The 19752-nt window shown below is 39.1% G+C and overlaps 5 protein-coding genes across 6 annotated transcripts; 2 read left to right on the top strand and 3 right to left on the bottom strand.

The window, feature by feature from the left end:
- Nucleotides 1–748: 748 nt before the first annotated feature.
- Nucleotides 749–2088, bottom strand: LOC131005989 (uncharacterized). Its single transcript, XM_057933141.1, has 2 exons — nucleotides 1827–2088; nucleotides 749–1566 (listed from the first exon to the last, which is right to left on the bottom strand). Exon 2 carries the CDS (start codon nucleotides 1536–1538, stop codon nucleotides 891–893), a length of 648 nt encoding a protein of 215 aa, XP_057789124.1. The 5' UTR covers nucleotides 1539–1566; nucleotides 1827–2088; the 3' UTR covers nucleotides 749–890.
- Nucleotides 2089–2639: 551 nt separating this feature from the next.
- LOC131005869 (DNA replication licensing factor MCM6) lies at nucleotides 2640–7447 on the bottom strand. The gene is made up of 15 exons (XM_057932973.1): nucleotides 6825–7447; nucleotides 5982–6175; nucleotides 5691–5880; nucleotides 5499–5573; nucleotides 5014–5243; nucleotides 4795–4909; nucleotides 4638–4712; nucleotides 4376–4516; nucleotides 4075–4278; nucleotides 3829–3990; nucleotides 3689–3744; nucleotides 3475–3578; nucleotides 3246–3392; nucleotides 2995–3125; nucleotides 2640–2907 (listed from the first exon to the last, which is right to left on the bottom strand). The coding sequence occupies exons 1-15, from the start codon at nucleotides 7341–7343 to the stop codon at nucleotides 2776–2778; spliced, it is 2475 nt and encodes an 824-aa protein (XP_057788956.1). The 5' UTR covers nucleotides 7344–7447; the 3' UTR covers nucleotides 2640–2775.
- A 1436-nt stretch (nucleotides 7448–8883) lies between these two features.
- On the bottom strand, nucleotides 8884–11331 carry LOC131005876 (L-type lectin-domain containing receptor kinase S.4-like). 2 transcript variants are annotated; one of them, XM_057932982.1, is made up of 2 exons: nucleotides 11056–11268; nucleotides 8884–10940 (listed from the first exon to the last, which is right to left on the bottom strand). In XM_057932982.1, the coding sequence occupies exon 2, from the start codon at nucleotides 10658–10660 to the stop codon at nucleotides 8981–8983; it is 1680 nt and encodes a 559-aa protein (XP_057788965.1). In that variant the 5' UTR covers nucleotides 10661–10940; nucleotides 11056–11268; the 3' UTR covers nucleotides 8884–8980. The 2 variants fall into 2 exon arrangements, with proteins under 2 accessions (XP_057788965.1, XP_057788964.1); XM_057932981.1 differs by having other exon boundaries at nucleotides 8884–11331.
- A 2019-nt stretch (nucleotides 11332–13350) lies between these two features.
- On the top strand, nucleotides 13351–15798 carry LOC131012759 (uncharacterized). The gene has a single exon (XM_057940773.1). The coding sequence runs from the start codon at nucleotides 13351–13353 to the stop codon at nucleotides 15796–15798; it is 2448 nt and encodes an 815-aa protein (XP_057796756.1).
- Nucleotides 15799–17670: 1872 nt separating this feature from the next.
- LOC131012754 (uncharacterized) lies at nucleotides 17671–18482 on the top strand. The gene is made up of 3 exons (XM_057940761.1): nucleotides 17671–17833; nucleotides 18090–18221; nucleotides 18289–18482. The coding sequence occupies exons 1-3, from the start codon at nucleotides 17671–17673 to the stop codon at nucleotides 18480–18482; spliced, it is 489 nt and encodes a 162-aa protein (XP_057796744.1).
- The last annotated feature ends 1270 nt before the right edge of the window (nucleotides 18483–19752 follow it).

The following is a 19752-nucleotide window of genomic DNA, read 5'->3' as shown; positions in this document are numbered from 1 at the left end:
TCTTTTGGCATTACTCAACCTTGTAATTGAAAAATCAGGTCATCAATAATGAAATTTCTCCGGTGACCTTCCGTTTGACATAAATCATTATGATCGAACCATGTAAAATTCTTGAGTCATTTTATGTTTCTATATTTTCCGTTGAGATCAATTTCATGCTTTGTGTCATTTTATGCTTTTATATTTTGCCGATTTCAACAAGTAGCGCCGTTTGTAAAAAATTCAAGTTAAGACATAGATATTATCTTCTTCTTTGCCTCCATAAATAATCTTGGTTTGTGTCAAATTCTCTACAAAATTCAAAATATTGCATTCGAAGGGAGTTGCGGCTTTTGAATTGTCATGTACTTCCTCCGTCCACCAATTCAAGGCCTACTTGTCCTTTTAGTCCGTCCACAAAAACAAGACCTATCTATTTTTGGTAAGTTTTTATTCATTATTTAATCAAAAAAGTCAAAGATTCTTTACAAAAAAATGGGACTCTTTCTCCACTCAACTAATAAAAATACACTTTTTTTAAAAAAGTGGGACCTTTTCTCCACTCAACTAATAAAAATACATTTTTTCTTAAAACCCGTGTTTTTTCGTATAAGGCCTTTAATTGGTGGACGGAGGGAGTAACAAATTTTGAGCCGAATTTCAAACCATTAAAAATTTATGCTTTTTTGATCAAGACAATAGTGTTGAATAACTTTGTCGTTTATAGGGATCTCATATGGCATCATTGTATTAAGAAAACATCACAAACAAAAGACATTTCACCTCATTTCCACTATAATCAACAAGAAACTATCAAAAATTGCCCCAAAAATCAAGAGCTACTATCTCACAACAAACAATAATAGTATCAAAAACGCAATCAAAGTTAAAGAAAAAAAAAATAGTAAAAATTAAAACCTTTCAGCGAGGCGAGCTGTGACTGCTCTGAGCTTCGAATACACTTTCGCAGCAGGGGATCCCAAAATGAGGCTGCAAAGCGAATCCCTCGCGACCTTGATGTTCGCAAACGAGCCGAGCATATGAATCTTCGAATCCGCGATCACGATCCGCGTCCTCGTCGAGTTCTCGATCGCGAATTTCGTCTTCCCGCCTTTCCCGCTCAGCCGCCCGATCGCGCGCGACAGGTGCTCCCCTTTCAGCGTCTTGACGTCCTTGATCTCGAACGACCCGACGTAGAGCTCGTCCATCCGGAGCATCGCCACGGCGTCGACGACGTCGAAGCCGAGCATGAACGCGTGCACGAAGTCGGCGCACTTCTGCAGGCTGCTCGCGTCGGGGGTGTCGGGGCGGGTCTTGAGCTCGACCCTGCGCGCCTTGAGGTTCATCCGGATGTCGATTCTCATCTCCTCGTAGATCGGGGTGTAGATCTCGAGCCACGCTTTTTTAAGAGGCGTGTAGCGGTGCGGCGGCACCGAGATTTTGCGGAACTGGATCTGACCGTCGGAGATTTCGTGCGCCTTCAGAGGCCGGAAGTTCGGTTTCTGTGCGAATAGAACCGTAGGCTTCTGCGGCGGAGCGGCTGCGGCTTCGACATCCATGGCGACGGGAGCGGAGGCGGCGGCGGCGCTTTGGAAAGGAACACAAAATAAGGGTTCAGTCCAAGAGAAAATTTGCTATTTATTTTTGTTTTGGGGTCAAATTTGCATACAATCAAAGGTTCAATTCAACTAGGGTTTAAAAACCTTATTATCTATAACTTTGGTAGAATCAACCGATTTCAATTGGATCAAACTAAATAAAGATGCAAAGCCTATATTGATATATCTACTGTAACATTCCCTTCAAAACATCAGTTTCTACCCAGAAAGCATAATAATATGCATTACCTGCAGATATTAGCTCTCTGTAGTCGAGCAATGCGATAATAAAAAGAAAGCCTATGATCGCGTGAAGGTGGTGACTCTGGTGGCGAGAGCTGGAACCGATTGAAGCGTGAAGGTTTTGATAGAGTCGGACACGCAGGCCGCAGAGGAAAACTGGAGTCCTGCGCGTGGCGGCTGGAGTGTGGGAGAGATGAAGTTTGAGGAATTAGGGTTAGAAAGTTAGAGATGGGAGGGACCGAATGAGATTTTAAAATTTAAAAAAAGTGATATATATATATATATATATATATATATATAATGACAAAATAAAATCTATCCTATGCAGCATCACATAATCACTTCATTCTAATTTTCCTCAATTCTCATTAATTCTTAATCAAATTCTATACATTAAAAAATTTATATAAACATTTATATATAAAAAAATTTATATAAACATTTATATATAGATTGATGGACTTATATGGTTATGAAGCTTGATAATTGATAAGCATATAGCAATCCAATTTTATTTTGAGCCTGTTAAAATTCGAATTCAAATATAGTTTGAATATGTTGGAGAAGGAAATGAAGGAGTTGGAGAATTGAAGAAGAAGAAGAGAAAGAAAATGATAAACATGAAGAGTAATATAAAGTGGATGATGTTGAAGCGCTATCGGAATGAGTCACTCATTTCTTTGTTTTAATGTCTATCAGTTAGCACTTATATCCCACTTATTAACTAGTGTAATATACCTGATGTCAATAAACATTGTTTAAAAAGCTTCTTTTAAACTATGCAGAGATTAATATTTCAATAATCAACATCAAATAAAGTTATGTAATAGTACTAATTTGTACTATGTAAATTATAAACGAATAGTTAAGTTTGTAGGCTCAGCGTTACATATAGTACAAGTTCCTTACAAAAGGGCAAACTACTTGAATGAATTTGGAGAAAGTAATTAATCACTCAATCTACTACATAGTTAGGAGCCACTGCCAAAATCCTGTCATCTCTTGAAGGCCTAGTGCCATCACCCTCTGCTGCTTCTTCTCTACCATCACCCACAACTATCAGATACCCTTCCCTCCTTATCAAGCTCTGCACCATAATCAATAAGCAAAGTAAGAGAGAGAGAGAGAGGGAGGGAGCAGTCTAAGCTTGATATATATATACAAGGCTATTTACCTCTATAATGGCCTTAACTTTTGTGACTTCAGCAGCAGCCTCTTCCACAGTGCTATAACTGTTTTTCTCATTTTGCTGACTGATATACCATTGTATTAAGTCCCTCTGTCTCAGACCAGCAAGTCCCGTTCCTTTACGAGTATACAGAATAAGCATATATCATTAAAATTAGGAATGGATTTAATTTCTTTTTTGTATTCTTTATGAAGCAATTTTGTATTTTGTGATGAACAATGCATATGGATGATCACCTTCTCGGGTGACAGTGTCCTCGTGTTGGCGAAGTCGCATGACAAGGGCTCGAGTAACCCTCTGAAAGTATTCGTCAGTTATTACGAGTTTCTTTCCTTGCTTGTTTGCAGTGGCTGCCGCTGCTGCTGCTTCTGGTTCTGCATTTTCTGCATGATCGTATGATATAGCAAGATCAGTAGCTTGCCTTTAGATAAACTCAAATATTTGTTGAAGGAGTGAGAGTCTCACCTTGACCAGAAGCATTATCTTCATTGCCACCACTACCATCGTTTCCATCAACATCATTATTCTCTTCCTGAAACTCAGATAGATCGAGCTCACTTGACTCCACGCTGCAAGACGATCAAAACCAACATATGTAGACAATATTATTTACTGACAAGTGAATTTACTAGAGCATTAGGGCATTGTCTTGCAAGAAAGTTGTTACTTAATTTCTGACCTGATTATTGATGTCTTGAGTAATCTCACAGCAAGACGCACATGGCGAGGTTGAACCTATCCGAAATAAGTAAATGAGTTAAGGCATAATAATTTCAAATTCTGACAAAAGGTTTTAAGTTAGTAGGAAAGGTTAAGCACCTGAGTATCCAAGTGAGACCTTGCAATTGCTTCTGAGAGCCTGATCAGAGCCTCCAGTTGTCTCACCGTCATACGATAAGCAACTCTACTACCTGGAGTGGTGTCTCCTCTGCGGAGGGCAACATAAGATTCCACCAACAATTGTCTAGCTTCAAGGCTCAGCTGCATAAGATATAGGTCTGTCAAACACGACAAAATGTTTATACAGAACTAGAGTCACATTTATGGGGAAACAACGAGGGAAACCTTTGGTTTTAGAGTCTTTGCATATGAGATGTAGTGCTTTAATTGTGTAGTAGTAAATGCTGGAGAAAGTGCTTCTTCCTTCTTTTGGTGGACTCTCACAATATGATGAGCAATATGGTAATCAGTCTGGTCGTCTGGGTCATCAATCATCACATACACGAGGTCAAACCTTGAAAGAATAGCTGGAGGAAGTGCCACGTTATACTGTAAAAGATATATAGGAGCAATTAGTATGCAACACTATAGCAAAGTTGGGAGTATTCAACACCAAGTAGCTAGCCAGATACAGTTACATGTTTACCTTCAAGGGTTTAGTCTTATCATAACGTCCTCCTGTGGGATTCGCTGCAGCTAAGATTGATGTTCTTGCATTTAATGTTGCTTGTATTCCAGCTTTAGTAATGCTTATGGTTTGCTGTTCCATAGCTTCATGAATGGCAACCTTAAAGTATAATCACGATTCAAGTATAAGAAGTTGCTGGTACAAATTATTAATTTAGAATTGTAGATAGCTATCTCAGCAGTTAGGGCAGGTGAGGAGTAAAATCATTATTTAAAATTACCTGATCTCTTGTATCCATCTTATCAAACTCATCAATACAGCAGATGCCATTATCAGCGAGCATCAGTGCGCCAGCCTAAGAGCAAATGATAGGAACTTAGGAAGCACATCAAGATAAAATGTCGTATCAAAAGTCCCCACCCCAAAGAAAACCATACCTCAATGCAGAATTCACCCGTCTCTGGTTCTTTGGCCACAGTAGCAGTAAGCCCTGCCGCAGAGGAGGATTTCCCAGATGTATAGACAGATCTTGGAACTAGGCCTGCCGTATACCTGAAAGGAAGAGGAAACTTAGAGATGATTTGATAAGAAAGGGAATCGACACAAACACACACACACACACACACACAAACCAAAATAATAGAAGAGTTACACACTTAAGAAACTGAGACTTTGCACAGCTGGGATCACCCACAATGCAGACATTGATGTCTCCCCTTAAGTTGATGCCTTCATGTGTAAATTTATGGATACCACACATAAGCATTAGCAGAATTGCCCGCTTTATATCTTGGTGACCGAAAATAGTTGGCGCAATGCTATCAACTAGCTTGTTGAAGAAGTCAGGAGTATTCCTCATTCGTTGTATTTCATCTAACTCTTCTGCCTGCCAGACATTAATTGCCCCAAAATGAGTGTGCCAATTACCTAACTCACTGTCTCAGAATTGAGCAATGCAGCAAAAAAAAATTTGAGGGAAATGCAGCAAATTTAATAGGAACTAGCAATAAAGAAAAAATTATAAATGCTGAGGGCAAGAAAGATGAGTAGCAAGATGGCTAGAAGGGAGATAGGGTATTATTCATTGTAGATGAACAGTCAAATGATAATGATATATAATGTTGTGATTTGAGAAACTTACTGTGAACTGCTGACTAACATCTTCATCAGCATCTTTTCTTTTTCTAATATCAGCATCCCTTCTGCCATCAGAAATCTAGAATGGACAAAAATAAATTAATATCCATAAATAAAGATGGAATGATATGTTACTAAAAGCACAAAACAGAAATCAGTTAAGTGTGAGCATGGGTGACTCAGTGAGGGTACCAACCTGTACAGAATTGGCAATGAAGCCAAGTCGATAAGACAGATCTCTCACACCCAATGCACGAAGCCCCTTGACACCTTCTTGACCAGTCCTGGCCTGGCTGGAAGATTCTCTTCGGCACTCTGCTCTCTCTCCTGGAGATGCTAATGCTAGAATATCAGGTAAAACAACCACTGAGCCAGTGAAAATAACCCTGCAATCGTATGAAAAAAATGAAAAGAACATAAGCAAATTGATGACCGTCTAGTAGAGAAGAGCGTGCAAGAAATAAATGTCTAAGTATGTGATTCATACGTGTCTCCGGCCCTGGCTTGTTCAACAATGTCATGGCGAAGGATGACATCAAGTGACCTGGGAAGTGAACCTGCAGGTATCTCCTTAGAGCTCTCCTGCATGCGGACTCTCTGCCAATCTGTAAATTTGCTCTCTTGTCTCAACAAAGCCCAGTTTGTCCGATTATGACATGTCGCATTCAAACAAATAATTGGCTGCAAGTCAAGATGGTGTTTCTCAGATACACTATCAGCAAATGGCAGATACACTATCTTTGCTCAAAGAAGTAAGATGGGAACTTGGAAATAATGATTCTCAGACACAATGCACAGTTCTCTACTTATGCTACTAATTATCAGTGATCTAAAATAAACATGATTTTGTTGAAATTCATCAACAAAAAGCAACTCAACCACCCTGTCATCAATGGAGAACACTAGACCACAATTGGAATAGCATGAAAGATGAACGAAACAGCAAAAAAACAAACATTACAACCTGTGTACCACATCTATTACTTCAATCGATTTCCTCTATAGCATATGCACAGCTAGTCTTATACAATATCTCCCAAAGCTAAAGAAACACTAATTCATTATGCTGCAGACAGGGTTAAGCTGCCACGAAATTAAGACTAAGTTACTTAAAAGATTTCAATAGTTACTTTATGATTTCAATCTATAAAGTTTCCGTGGCTACGCACCAGTGATTGCTCAAGAACAGGAACAGTGGAACACAAGAAGCAAATCCATAGAATGTTAACTAAGAGCCTCTCAAATTCTAACTCAATTTAACATCAAACAACCTGATCATACACAAATTCATCCGTTCTTCAGAGAAAGAGAGAAATAGCACGAAACAAACCTCGGTGTACTTGAACTGTTGCTCGACGTTCTTAATGACGCTTCCGCATTCCAAGCACTTGAAAGTGCCCTGAAGAAGCTCAGGGCGGACCTCGCTGGTGCGGGTGACGACGCCGCTGACGGCGACCAGCTTGCCGATCTCAGCGGTGGCTAATTCCCTCAGCTTCTTAACCAAGGGGAGGTTATAAAAGGCGACATTGATGTCCTTGTTTGGATTATCGTCCGCGATGAAGGTAGGGCGCAGCTCCATGATGAATCTCTTGCAGGCGCTCTTCAGGTAAGGCTCGAATCGGAGGAATTCGTCGGAGATAGCCCTCTGGAGCACATCGTTGAAGCGCATCACATGTGAGAAGTCGATGTACATGGTGTTGGAGTCGTTCGCCCTCATCGCCTCCACCTCCGCCTCGTAGTAGGCCTCCCCGCCGCCGCCGTCCGCCTCGCGGAAGGTCTTGAGGAAGTCGAAGAACACCTTCTCGACATGCACCGCCTTCTCGTCCACGCAGTATCCATTGCCCTCCATTTTCGAATAGAAGAGTAAACCCTATATCTCAAAAAATGTATGCCTCAGAATAGAATTAGAGGAATAGATGCGCTCGTATCTATGCGGTTAGGGCATCTGTGGTCATGGCGGGAAAATCAGATAGAAATCCCGCCAATATTTATGGACATTTAAAAAAAAGATTAATTCCTCTAGACGGGGGAGTAATTAATTACTAAATGTGGCCTATTATCAAAACTATTAACTATAATATGGATTGTACATATTTAATTGAACATTTAATTCCACTTATCCTCCAAAAATAAGTCACTAAAGCCACCTAGCAAAATTAGCAGTCAAACAGACCATAAGAATGTGCAAAATACGCTAAAGAATAAATTACTCTATTCGTCTCTTTATAAACATGATTCACACTCAGAAGCAAATAATGAACACACGACTTGAATAATATTCGAAATATAATCCAGTAGAAATTATCCGTCTTCATCCCGGCACAATATCATAATCGATGCACCACAAAATACCCGTCACAACCGCCATTAGTGAACTTGTATTAATAAGATTAGATTGCAGCATGCGTTGGCCTAGTGATATGAGGTTAATGCTTAAGATCTAATGTCCTAGGTTTGAGGTTAATCCCTTTTTTTTTTTACTTGTGTAATTTATAAAAAAAATAGATTAATTAGTTTTATACTATTATGTTCGATTGATTGACGTAATTGGCTATTCAATATTTAGAAAATCTTTTTCTAGGTTAATTTAATATCAAATAATCCAAATCCCATGATAAAGAATGAGAGATGTCTAATTGCACAACTTGCTTATTATGGTATGAATGAATGAATGGATGTTAGGTAAATGGAGGCATCACTAATGCCATCAATAGTGTTGGTTGAAAAAGACACAAGATTGCTTAATATTCTGCACTATATGTTAGGTGACATGCACTAAGCTTTGAATTCAAAAAAATACAAACCACAAACTAGGCGCTAATGTAATTTAGCCTTCACGAGGATCACACATATTGAGATTAGATTTTGTGAGTTAGTAGAAGTAGACCTAAACTTAGTAATTCACCTCGTGGAAAATTATTTTCAATAATCATACATCAAGAATATTTATTGTTGTCTCCTTCTCAAATAAATGTCTAATTTTAATGAGTATCATATGGTTATTTGATAATATAGATAAGATTTTATAGAATTAGAAGGATGATCAAATAACCACCATACTTTGAGATGATAAAATAATCACTCGACTGAATTATTAGATGCGAGCCGAATTATTAATCAGATACTTAATCATGCAAACCAAACACTTGATTTATCACTGAAACCAAACTTCTGTGTGTTTGCTTTTTATCTGTTCAAATAGAGGAATACTATAGTGAGATATAAATTTATCACTTAAAATAAGAATCACATTTTATATATCTTATGTGTTTTAGATGACAAAATACTTGTCCACTATTTATAAAGTGGTATAAAACTATACCGCCATTCCTTAAGTATAAAATTATACATTTTCCAAGGGAATTTCATTACTCAACAAAAACAATGGATGAAATGCAAACATAATCTATAATTCTATATACAGATATAAGCCATGATGTACAAAAATATCTTCAAGTTGAAAAACCCCTAGCATACACTTCACAACTACGAAGCAGATAATGGCGAAGGCGACGACGAAGCAACTTCAAGCTCCGCGTCCCCTTCGCCATCACAGGCCGAGGACCATGTGCTCGCCTTCTCAAAGTTGGAAGACGATGGATACGAGTGAGGATAGTCCTCGAACCCACTGTCGAACTTCTTGCCATCGCCACCACATTCATCGGGCGCGGCCATCACTTGAGGCAGCGGGGCTTCGCCTTCCAAGTATCTCAGGACCTGCCTCGCGCTGGGCCTCCTCCCGGGGGCGTTGCTGGAGCACATGAGCCCGAGTTTGATCACGAGCACGACCTCAACCTCGTCGTACCCTCCTTTCAATCTTGGATCGACAACATCAAGAAGGCAACCTTGTTTCCACTTATCCCACACCCAATCCACCAACACCAGCTCCTCGGGCATGGCCTTCACCTCAATTGGCCGCCTCCCACAGACAACTTCCAGCAGCAATGCACCGAATGCATACACATCCGAGCTCGTGGTGGGCTTGCCCGTCTTGGTCAGCTCCGGGGCCAAGTATCCCAATGTGCCAACCACCTTCGTTGTGCTTGGATTTGCACCGTGCTCGTACAGCTTAGCAAGCCCGAAGTCCCCAAGCCGGCCATTCATTTCAGAGTCGAGCAGCACGTTGCCTGCTTTGATGTCCCTGTGAATCACGGTCTGCTCCCATTCTTCGTGCAGGTAAACGAGTGCAGAAGCCACATCTTTGATGATCTTGAGCCTCTGATCCCATGTTAGTACAGCTATAGGCTCATCATAAATGTATTTATCCAAACTCCCATTAGGCATGAAGTCATAAACAAGCAACAGATCACTCCTGTGTCGACACCAACCCTGCAATGGCACCAGATTCCTATGCCTAAGGCGGCCAATGATCGCGACCTCTGTCACAAACTCTTGCAAACCCTGCTTAGATCCATGGCTAATCTGCTTAACTGCAACTTGTGTGTTGGAATTAGGCAATGTCCCTTTATAAACTCTACCAAAACCACCAAATCCAAGAAGCCCTTTATCTCTAAAACCCCTAGTTGCTTTCTTGAGCTCCTTATAGGAGAATCTATGCGGCCCTAGATCGAGCTCCCAAGATTCAACCACATCCCTATTCTTAACTCTCTTGACTACATACAATAATACCCCAACAGCAAGAATCAAGAAAACAGACACAGCCAAAGATGCACCTAAGGCCAGCCTCACCCGGTTCCACCATGAACCGGGGATCGAAGGCAGCAAAGACAGTTGAAGGGACTGTGCTTGCCCATTCAACATGAAACTCCATCCAGAAACATAATGTGAACTGGCAAGTAAACCTGTTGAAGCAGAGAAGCCCACATACATATACTGCAACAAGATTGGGGAAAGATCAACAGGAAATGAAAGGATTGGGGAACTAGGTTTTGATGATGAGAGAGAAAGTGTGACATCCAATCTCCCAACACTGGAGTCATAATCAATCCAAGCCTGAATCCTCCTACCACTCTGCAGGCTAATCCCTTCCTTTCTTGAGTTATCCCTATTGAAACAGCTAGCATCAACAGAGGCATTTGAGATCATGCTGTTTATATCAATCCCAACATGATTATCATTAATATCCCCAAATGCAAAATCCTTCACAGTGTCGAATTCAACTGCCAATACATGGTTTGAGAATTTCCCAACATTTTTATCATTCATGAGCCCTAAATACTGATTCGGAAGAACCCCCTTAAAATCTTTTGATTTAGCAATTGCAAAAGCGAACCCATGGCCACCCAATTTCTTATACTCGGGAACTATGGCAAAAACAAAAGCAGTTGAAAAGGAGGAAACTTTACCATCTGTGGAATTCTTGAATTTAATTGGGGTTTCATAGAAAGCCTGCCCCACAAATCTTGGGCTTTTGTTGGTGAGTCTAAGCACACCATTGTGCTCGATCTCAGCAACGCCGTTTAGAGTGATTTTTGTGCCTGCACCTCTGAAACCATGGAAAATGAACTCATCATCAGCCTGAGAGAAATCCGAGCTTGAAAGGAAGAGAAGGATAAGAGGGGTCAAGAAAAGTGCAGATTTTGAAACCATCTCTGCATTACTTTTATATGTATGTATGATCAAACAGTGCTCGAGTGCAGAAAAAGGAGGTGGGATTTCAAATTTCAAGCCAAGATTTTCAGTATCATTGTTTTGCTAGGCAATTCCTTTTTACATGTGGTTTGTCTGTTGATTCAGAGGAAAGGAGGAGGAAGAGAGAGAGAGAGAGAGAGAGAGAGATGAAGCTGTGGCGTTTTGCGATTTCAGAAATGGAAAAAGTGTGGATGATGAATTTCACATGTGACTGAAATAGTAGAAAGTAAACGGAATTGCTTCACTGTTCAATTAATTTATGAGAAAAAAATATTAGTAAAAAGAAATAACGATAAACGACACCACTTTGAAACACCATTGAATTTGAAACTAATGTACAATTAGTGGTGGTTTAACCGTTTAAGTGTTAGTCGTTGTCATTACATATTAATATAGTATATAATAAATTAATACTGATTTATTCTAAAAAAAAATAGTAGTAATAAAAAAAATACTGATTTAATATAATTAATGGCCATGTGATCTCAAGTTGAAGGTGATGGTCTGGGGTAGCATGTCTGCATGTGTGTGGCAGAGGATCTCATGCCCATGCACTTAGAAATTGTAAATTATTTTCGTATTAATAATAGCAGTTATATTTTAAATTAGGGCAAAGGTGCAGATACCCCCTGAACTCCACCCCCCTAGAGCTTTTAGCCTCCCATACTCGGTCAAAGCGCGTTGACCTCCCCATAGTCTCGGAAAAAGGGTGCAGATTGCCCCTGCGTTAAACGGCGGTTAGACGCTGTTAACTTTTTTTTTTTAATTTCTAGTGGGCCCCACCCCCAACCAGCAACAAAACGGACCGGAGCAGATCTGCAGCGGCGGCTCCTTCTTGGCCGTCTGTTGCCGGCAACGCGTGAGAGGGATGAGGGAGAAGCTAGCGGCGGGGAGGCGCTCCATCCTTGGCCGTCTGCTATCAGAGATGCGAGAGAGAGATGGAGGACAGATGGGAGGCGGTGGCGAGAACAGAGGGATGTGAGGGGTACGGCGGCTGGCAATTCTCGCCGGAGAAGTGAGCAATGGCGGACAGAGAGAGAGATGAGCGATGAGAGTGGAGAGAAGGGGGAGGGGAACCGATTTTGATGATTGAGTGAGAGAGGGAAGGCCCCGACGCGGCACTGCCTCGGCCCGCCGGTTAACACTCCGATCTCCCACTAGTCGGCAGTCCAAGAACCAGATCCCCACAGAACACCTTCAGAAACCTCCTTCGAGTCCTCCACACCTTGGCCTCGAACCTAACCCTAGAAAGCATCCTCAAATTGAAATTCACATTTACCATTCTTCCCCCTTTCGCCAGTAATCCCGTCCACCGCCACCTTCTCCCGCTCAATTTCCCGATCGATTTCGCATGGTTTCGTCGGGGCTCCGATTTTCCTGTGGAGTTGTTGAGGCCAGCGACAGGGTTTTGTGTTGGGGAGGCGACGGCGGCGGCAGCGTGACTTCATCTTCAATCCAATCAGAATTTGCGAATTTCTCAATGTTCAATATTCACGTCGGCGGAAGCCACGCCTGCGGAATTAGCAATTCGGGAATCGTGATTTGCAGAGGCAGCAACGACGACGGCCAGCTGAATATACCGTCGAACACCTCCGGCGAAGACTCTCCCGGGCCCTGCGTCGACACGTCGTGCTCTTGCGGTTGGGGTGGGGCCCACAGGGACTAAAAAAACAAAAAAAATGGGGAAAACGGCATTAAACAGCCGTTTGGGGGCGGGGTGTTTTCTGCCAGGGGCGGATGTATGCTATGGCTGCACTGGGCTCCAGCCCAGTGCAAAGCCCAAATTTTTTCTATATATATATATAATATATAATACCAAGCCCACCTCATAGATTACCCATAGCCCAGCCCAACTATCTAAAGAAAACATAAAAACATTCTAACCTATGTCAAAGACTCAAAAGTGACGCACACAGTAGAAAAAAATCAGAAAATAACGTCTCTCTCTCCTAGCAATTGCAAAGCAATAATTTCTCCTATTGTGGCTGTGGAGAATTGAACTTCCAATTTATTTACTTATTCTCGTCTCATATTATTCAAGGTATGTAAATTCAAGAACCCTAAATTAGAATTCATATTAAAATTAAGTTTATTTTTGTTGAATTTTACTGATGAAATTGAAACTTGAAATAGAGGTAGAAGAATTTCTTATCTTTTATTTGAAACTCACCTGTAAATTGCAATTAATATTTTAAATATATAAAAATAAATGTAATGAAATTCTTAATGTTTTTTTTATATCTTGCAGTTCTTCAATAATTTAAATGGAGCATCAACATATTGCAAAGAAAGGAAAAGGACTTATATCATCTTTCTTTAAGAAACGTGATCGTCAAGATACTCAAGACAATGGAGATAGCTTGGAACCTTCAAATTCAACCATGGCCGCTGGAAATCAAACTAATCAATCTCATTCACTTGAATCACCTCCTATGGAGCAAAATTCAGTTACATGTATTGAGCGTGATCCGGGTAAAAGGAAACAATTGTGTGAATATTCTGTTAATGCACGAGATGATATAAGACGTGCATATCTAAAAGCTGGGCCTTATCAACCGAAAATGGAAGCGTATCCTGTTACAAAGTTTGGCACTCAAAATCGTAGCTTTCAGAAGAGATGGTTTGATAAGTTTCATTGGCTGGAGTATTCGCTTTCCACAAATAAGGCATATTGTTTCTATTGCTTTCTTTTCATCAGTGAAGTTAATCTGCCTGGCTCTTCTGCATTAGTCAAGGAAGGATTTGACAATTGGAAAAGAATAAATCAAGGAAAAAATTGTGCATTCCTTACTCATGTTGGTTCTGCAGCTACATCACCACATACTATGTGCTTAAGACGTGCAGAAGATTTGATGAGACCAGTTGGGCATATAGACAAAGTGATGCATTCTCAAACGATTATTGAGAAGGAGAGGAATCGACTGCGCTTGAAGACCTCGATCACAAGCCTCCGATGGCTTGCACTTCAAGGTTGTGCTTTTAGAGGTCATGATGAGTCTTCATTTTCATCGAATCGTGGGAATTTTATTGAATTGGTGAAGGCTTTTGCAAATATGAATAAGGAGGTAAATGAAGTTGTTCTTGATAATGCTCCGAAAAATGCCCAATATATTGCTCCAGAAATTCAAAAAGAGCTTTTGAATATTATGGCCAACAGAGTACGTCAAATGATTCGTGAAGAAGTTGGAGATAAATATTTTTGTATTCTTGTTGATGAAGCACAAGATATCTCCAAGCAAGAGCAAATGGCCATTATCTTGAGGTTTGTCAATGATCATGGAATTTTAACTGAACGCTTTTTTGCAATTAAAAGTGTTAGTGACACCACTTCATTAACTTTGAAAAAAGAGATATGTCGTGTTATTTCTCATCATGATCTACATGTTGAGAAAATGAGAGGTCAGGGATATGATGGTGCTAGTAATATGCGTGGTTCATGGAATGGACTTCAGGCTTTATTTCTTAGAGATTGCCCATATGCCTATTATATCCATTGTTTTGCGCATCGACTGCAATTGGCAATAGTTTCTGCAGCTAAAGATATTGGTGTTGTTTGGGAGTTCATTTCTCACTTAGATAATGTTGTTAACATTATAACTTCTTCACCAAAGCGTGTCTCTCAACTACACGCTGCTCAAAGAAATGAAATTCAGAGTTTATTGGCTGCAGAAGAGCTTGTTTCTGGAAGTGGTGCCAATCAAATTGGTAATTTGCAGCGAGCTGGAGCTACTCGTTGGAGTTCACACTATAACTCCGTGAGGAGTTTGATAGGTATGTATCCTGCAACTTGTAAGGTGTTTGAATGTCTCATTGAACATTCTCAAAATGGAAGATCTAAGGCCGAAGTTCAAGGAGTTTACAAAAATATGGCAAGCTTTGAATTTGTATTCACATTACACCTAATGCATAGGATTATGCGAGTTACTGATTCTCTTTGTCAGATTCTTCAAAGAAAAGTTCAAGATATTTTGGCTGCTATTGCTTTTGTCTCTACTACTAAAACTATTCTTCAAGAATTGAGAGAAAGTGGTTGGGAAGAATTTTTCGAAGAAGTTAAGGTCTTTTGCTTGAAGAATGATATTGATGTCCCCGATTTGGGATCTCCATACAAGGTTGGTCGTTCTCGTGGGCAAACTACAATTGAACATCATTATCATTTTGATGTTTTCAATGGAGCAATAGATTACATCTTGATGGAGTTGAATACAAGGTTTAATGATGTGTCAGTTGAATTGCTTTCTCTCAGTGTGGCCTTAGATCCTAAAAATTCTTTTGAATCATTCGACAGTGATAATATTTGCAAGCTTGCAAGGAAATTCTATCCTGAAGATTTCACTGATCAAGATATTGTTTCATTAGAATATGAGTTGAGACATTATAAGCACGATGTGATAGTGATGCAAGAGTTTCAAGTTTCTACACTTGTTGAGTTGAGTCAACTACTTGCTAAGAGCGAAAGGTCGAAGGTCTATGTTATGTTAACTAGATTGATTCATCTCATTTTGACGCTGCCTGTTTCTACTGCTACAACTGAACGGGCATTTTCTGCAATGAAACATGTGAAGACGGCACTTCGTAACAAGATGGGGGATGATTTACTTGAAGATTCATTAATGCTTTATATTGAGAGAGATTTTGTTAAACATATAGATATAGACTCAGTTATTGATGAATTTTATGTATTGAAATCTCGCAGGGCACAACTTATGTGAACATCGAAATATTTTGGTAGTATAAAATTTAATGTGTCGAAATATTTATTCTTCAGCCCACCCCATTATTAAATCCTGGATCCGCCCCTGTTTTCTGCACCCTTTTTCCGAGACTATGGGGAGGTCAACGCGCTTTGACCGAGTATGGGGGGCTAAAAGCTCTAGGGGGTGGAGTTCAGGGGGTATCTGCACCTTTGCCCTTAATTTAAAAAGTAGACTATCTTTTTAGGACATCTGAAATAAGGGACTAATTTCATGGGACGAAGAGAGTATAATTTATGCGATATTTAATCAAATGTAAATTCTCTCTACAAAAAAAGGATGTAAATAAATAAATTAATTATATATATATATATTAATGTAATTAATAATTAAATTAATTATTATTAATGATTATATGAATATAGTTTTGGAGGGAAAAAGTTGTAGGAAAAGATTCTTCTTGTATAGATATATAATGAGACATTACAAGCTATTAATCTTTGGGTTACTAAAAGAGAATGGTGATATTTACATAATTACATATACTATGCTCGTTTTATTTATTTTACTTTAAACTATTGATATATATTAATATCACTATATGACAATACTAGTAATAAAGTTTTAACTCATAAAATTGCAAGTTCCCATGCATGCATCCGTTCACTTTCACTAGGAGAAGGAAAAGATATTCTGTTTCATTTTTTTTATTTATTTTTTATTTTTTATAAATGAATACATTAGTATGATTAGGGTTTAGTAAAAATCAAAGAACAATTATCAGATTACAAGTATGTTTTAATAGGTAAAGATTTCATAAATCTATATGAAATTTTCACTCTCGAGACTCGAGAGTATTATAAATTATGTATATATTAATATAGATAATATTACGTAATAAAGTAAAAGATTACGTAATTTACCATTTGCTCATTAAAATGTCACGAATATAGATATTCAAATATGAATACTTAATTACAATTGCACATAAGTTAGAAAAACAACTACATAGTCAAATAATATATCTTGGGATTTAAAAATGCTTTATACTATAAAATGTCAGCAATAACTAGCAATCTATATCTATATATTATATTAAAGACCAGTTAAACGGTCATTTTTCCCGCCATCTACCTCTCCAAATTTTAAATTTTCAAATTAATAGGTGTCATTTTTTCGAAAATAACTGTCTTAATATCATAAATACAATTATTTAATTAAACCCATTGAATGTATCCGAGTAATTTAATTAACTCCCACTAACTCCCAACCATAACCGTCTAAATCACACAATTTACAAATCTATCTGATCACATCTCTCAAACTCAAGCACCCTCCCTCTGGAAACTGCCGCCGCCGCCGCCTCCTCCGGCCAACGACGCCTCTCGCCCCCTCTTAAACTTTCTCCTTCCCTCTCTTACTCTCTTCTCACAGAACACGCCCACACACGAACAACCTACGCCGCCGCCCAGACTCCGGCGACTTCGCCGACCGCCACTGCCGCGGTCACCACCACCACAGCCCACATCTCCACCGCCTTCCACCTCTTCACCCAAAAGCCATATATCTCCCCCCGGTACTCTCTCTCGTCGCCGCTGCACAGCCGCCGCTGCACATGCAGCGACGGTGGCCGTCGCCGCCCCCTCCTTCACCAACGTGCTCCTGCTCGGCCTCAATCCTAAATCCGGTGACCACCTCCACCTTTGGCCATCTGCCGCCTCCTATCTCAATCTCAAAGTGTCCAATTTTATTCCAATTGTGTAACTGACAGAATTTTATTCTACTTCTATTGGTTCTAATTTCTTTTCAATTTTCGATGAGTTTAGAGGAGATGAATCGTTGAGGGCATCAGATTATGTATAAGCGTGTGTGTGTTTTCTTTAACCGAAGATGTGTGTTTGGGCATCTGAATTTAAGAATGAAAATCATGTGAGAGGTGACTTCGCTACAGGCCGGAGAGCCTTGCACTACGCGGCTGAAATGGGAAATTTGGTGATTTGCGAAATCTTGATTGACAAGTTCGGAGCCTTTGTTGATATCCCGTCTTACAGCGGTTCTCTCTCTCTCTCCTGCTTGTTTTTGTTCAAATAATCTTGATTTGATATGATTCTTGATTTTTTCCTTCTGGGGTTTGGTTTAATTAATTGTCAATCTTGATATACTTACGCTATAACCTGCTTATGTTATTTTGAAATAATTTGGGATTGTCTGCCTCTGATATTTTTATTAATTTGACATGATTCTTGAAATTTTCTTATTCATTCATCCCTCAGTTAATCTTGGTGTACTAAGACTATAAACTGCTTCAGGGGATACTCCTCTGCTAGAAGCTGCCAAAGGGGAACATGTTAAAGTTGTGGAATATCTGATCAACCATAATGCTCTACATCAGGTGCCGAATAAAAAGGGATTCACCGCGTTGCATTATGCAGTTCTAAAAGGTCAGTGACTTGTTGTTTAGAAGATTGTGATGTCTGTTGTATGCTAAGTGATTGGGTTTTGTTTCAGGGAACAAGCAGCTTATGGAGATCTTGCTGGCAAACGGTGCTCCTACGGAGATAGATTCTGTGGATGGAACACCTTTACAAATTGCTGCATCTCTTGGAAATCTCAAGGCTGTGAAGTTGCTGCTGAGAAATGGGGCGGCGGTTGGAAATCTCATAAAATTTAGTTGTGCTAATTTTGTGATTAGCAGCTTATGAATGGTGCTCTGCTTTCTGTTTTGCAGAAAGTAAATAAATAAGAAGATAGTTGAAGGTATTCTGCTGTGTCGAATAAAGTTATGAAAATTTACAGACTAATAAATTTTACAGTTGAAGCTCTGCAGTGAAAAGATCTGAATGATTGTTGGGCAAAGAACAGAATGGGAAGTTTTTTCAAATGAGGAGTAAGATTTACGGTTTCAGAAGAAATGAGATAGAATGAACTTGATGAACAATGAATTTATGTGGTTGAACGTGGCTTAATTAGAAAAAGAGTGAGGATACGCAGATTAAATTTTTATTCCAAGAATGTCATTGACTCCTGCTGATCCAAGATTGTCATTTAAGTTTGAACGACGACAATTCCCCCTGATTGTATCTTATGCAATGACGATCAACAAAAGTCAAGGGCAATCGTTTTCTCATGTTGGTTTATTCTTGCCAAGACCAGTTTTTACACATGGTCAATTGTACGTTGCAGTGTCAAGAGTACGAAGTCGAGCAGGACTTAAAATATTGCTTTCTGAAGATGGTAGAAATGATGATACTACTACTACAAATGTTGTGTATAGGGAAGTTTTTCAAAATGTATGACAATATGTGTGCTATTGTTTTGCATTTAATTATAATTAAATTTAATTTATATGAATATCATGTCTTATTTTCATATTTATTTATTTAAAATATTATTTAAAAATAACACTCAACGTGCAGCACTTGTCGTGCAACGCACGAGTGGGTGTTCTAGTATTATATTAAAGACCAGTTAAACGGTCACTTTTTCTCGAAAAAATTCAAATAATTCCCCGCTAAATTCAAATTTATGTTAACCGTATTAGTCAACTTTTTCATCAGATTTTTTCGCGAATATTTAATTTCACAGCAGTATGACAACTTTATTGGTTTCTTAATGAGGCAGTTTTTGTCAGTTTTCGGAAAACGTGTACATATTAAATTCCCACTAGGGCATTATTTAGTTATCAATATTTATATTTTAAATTAACTGCCATTTACATAAATGAACAGATTAAGAAAATAAAAATATATAAAAAAAAAATCGTAATACATACCCCACAAAGACACGTTTGTACGAATGTTTGTGAACAGCAGTTACATATCACTACAAAATAAAACTGACAATTTATTTATATATATCCACTATTCACATTTCACCACATACAATTTACAACCACATTCATTTTTACATTCATTTTTGCTCTTTACGGTAGCGAATCAGAACATCATCTCCATATATTGAGGAAAAAGGCAC

This window comes from Salvia miltiorrhiza, chromosome 1, assembly GCF_028751815.1.
Source record: "Salvia miltiorrhiza cultivar Shanhuang (shh) chromosome 1, IMPLAD_Smil_shh, whole genome shotgun sequence".
Taxonomy (NCBI): domain Eukaryota; kingdom Viridiplantae; phylum Streptophyta; class Magnoliopsida; order Lamiales; family Lamiaceae; genus Salvia; species Salvia miltiorrhiza.
This window is presented reverse-complemented; position numbering and strand designations above follow the sequence as displayed.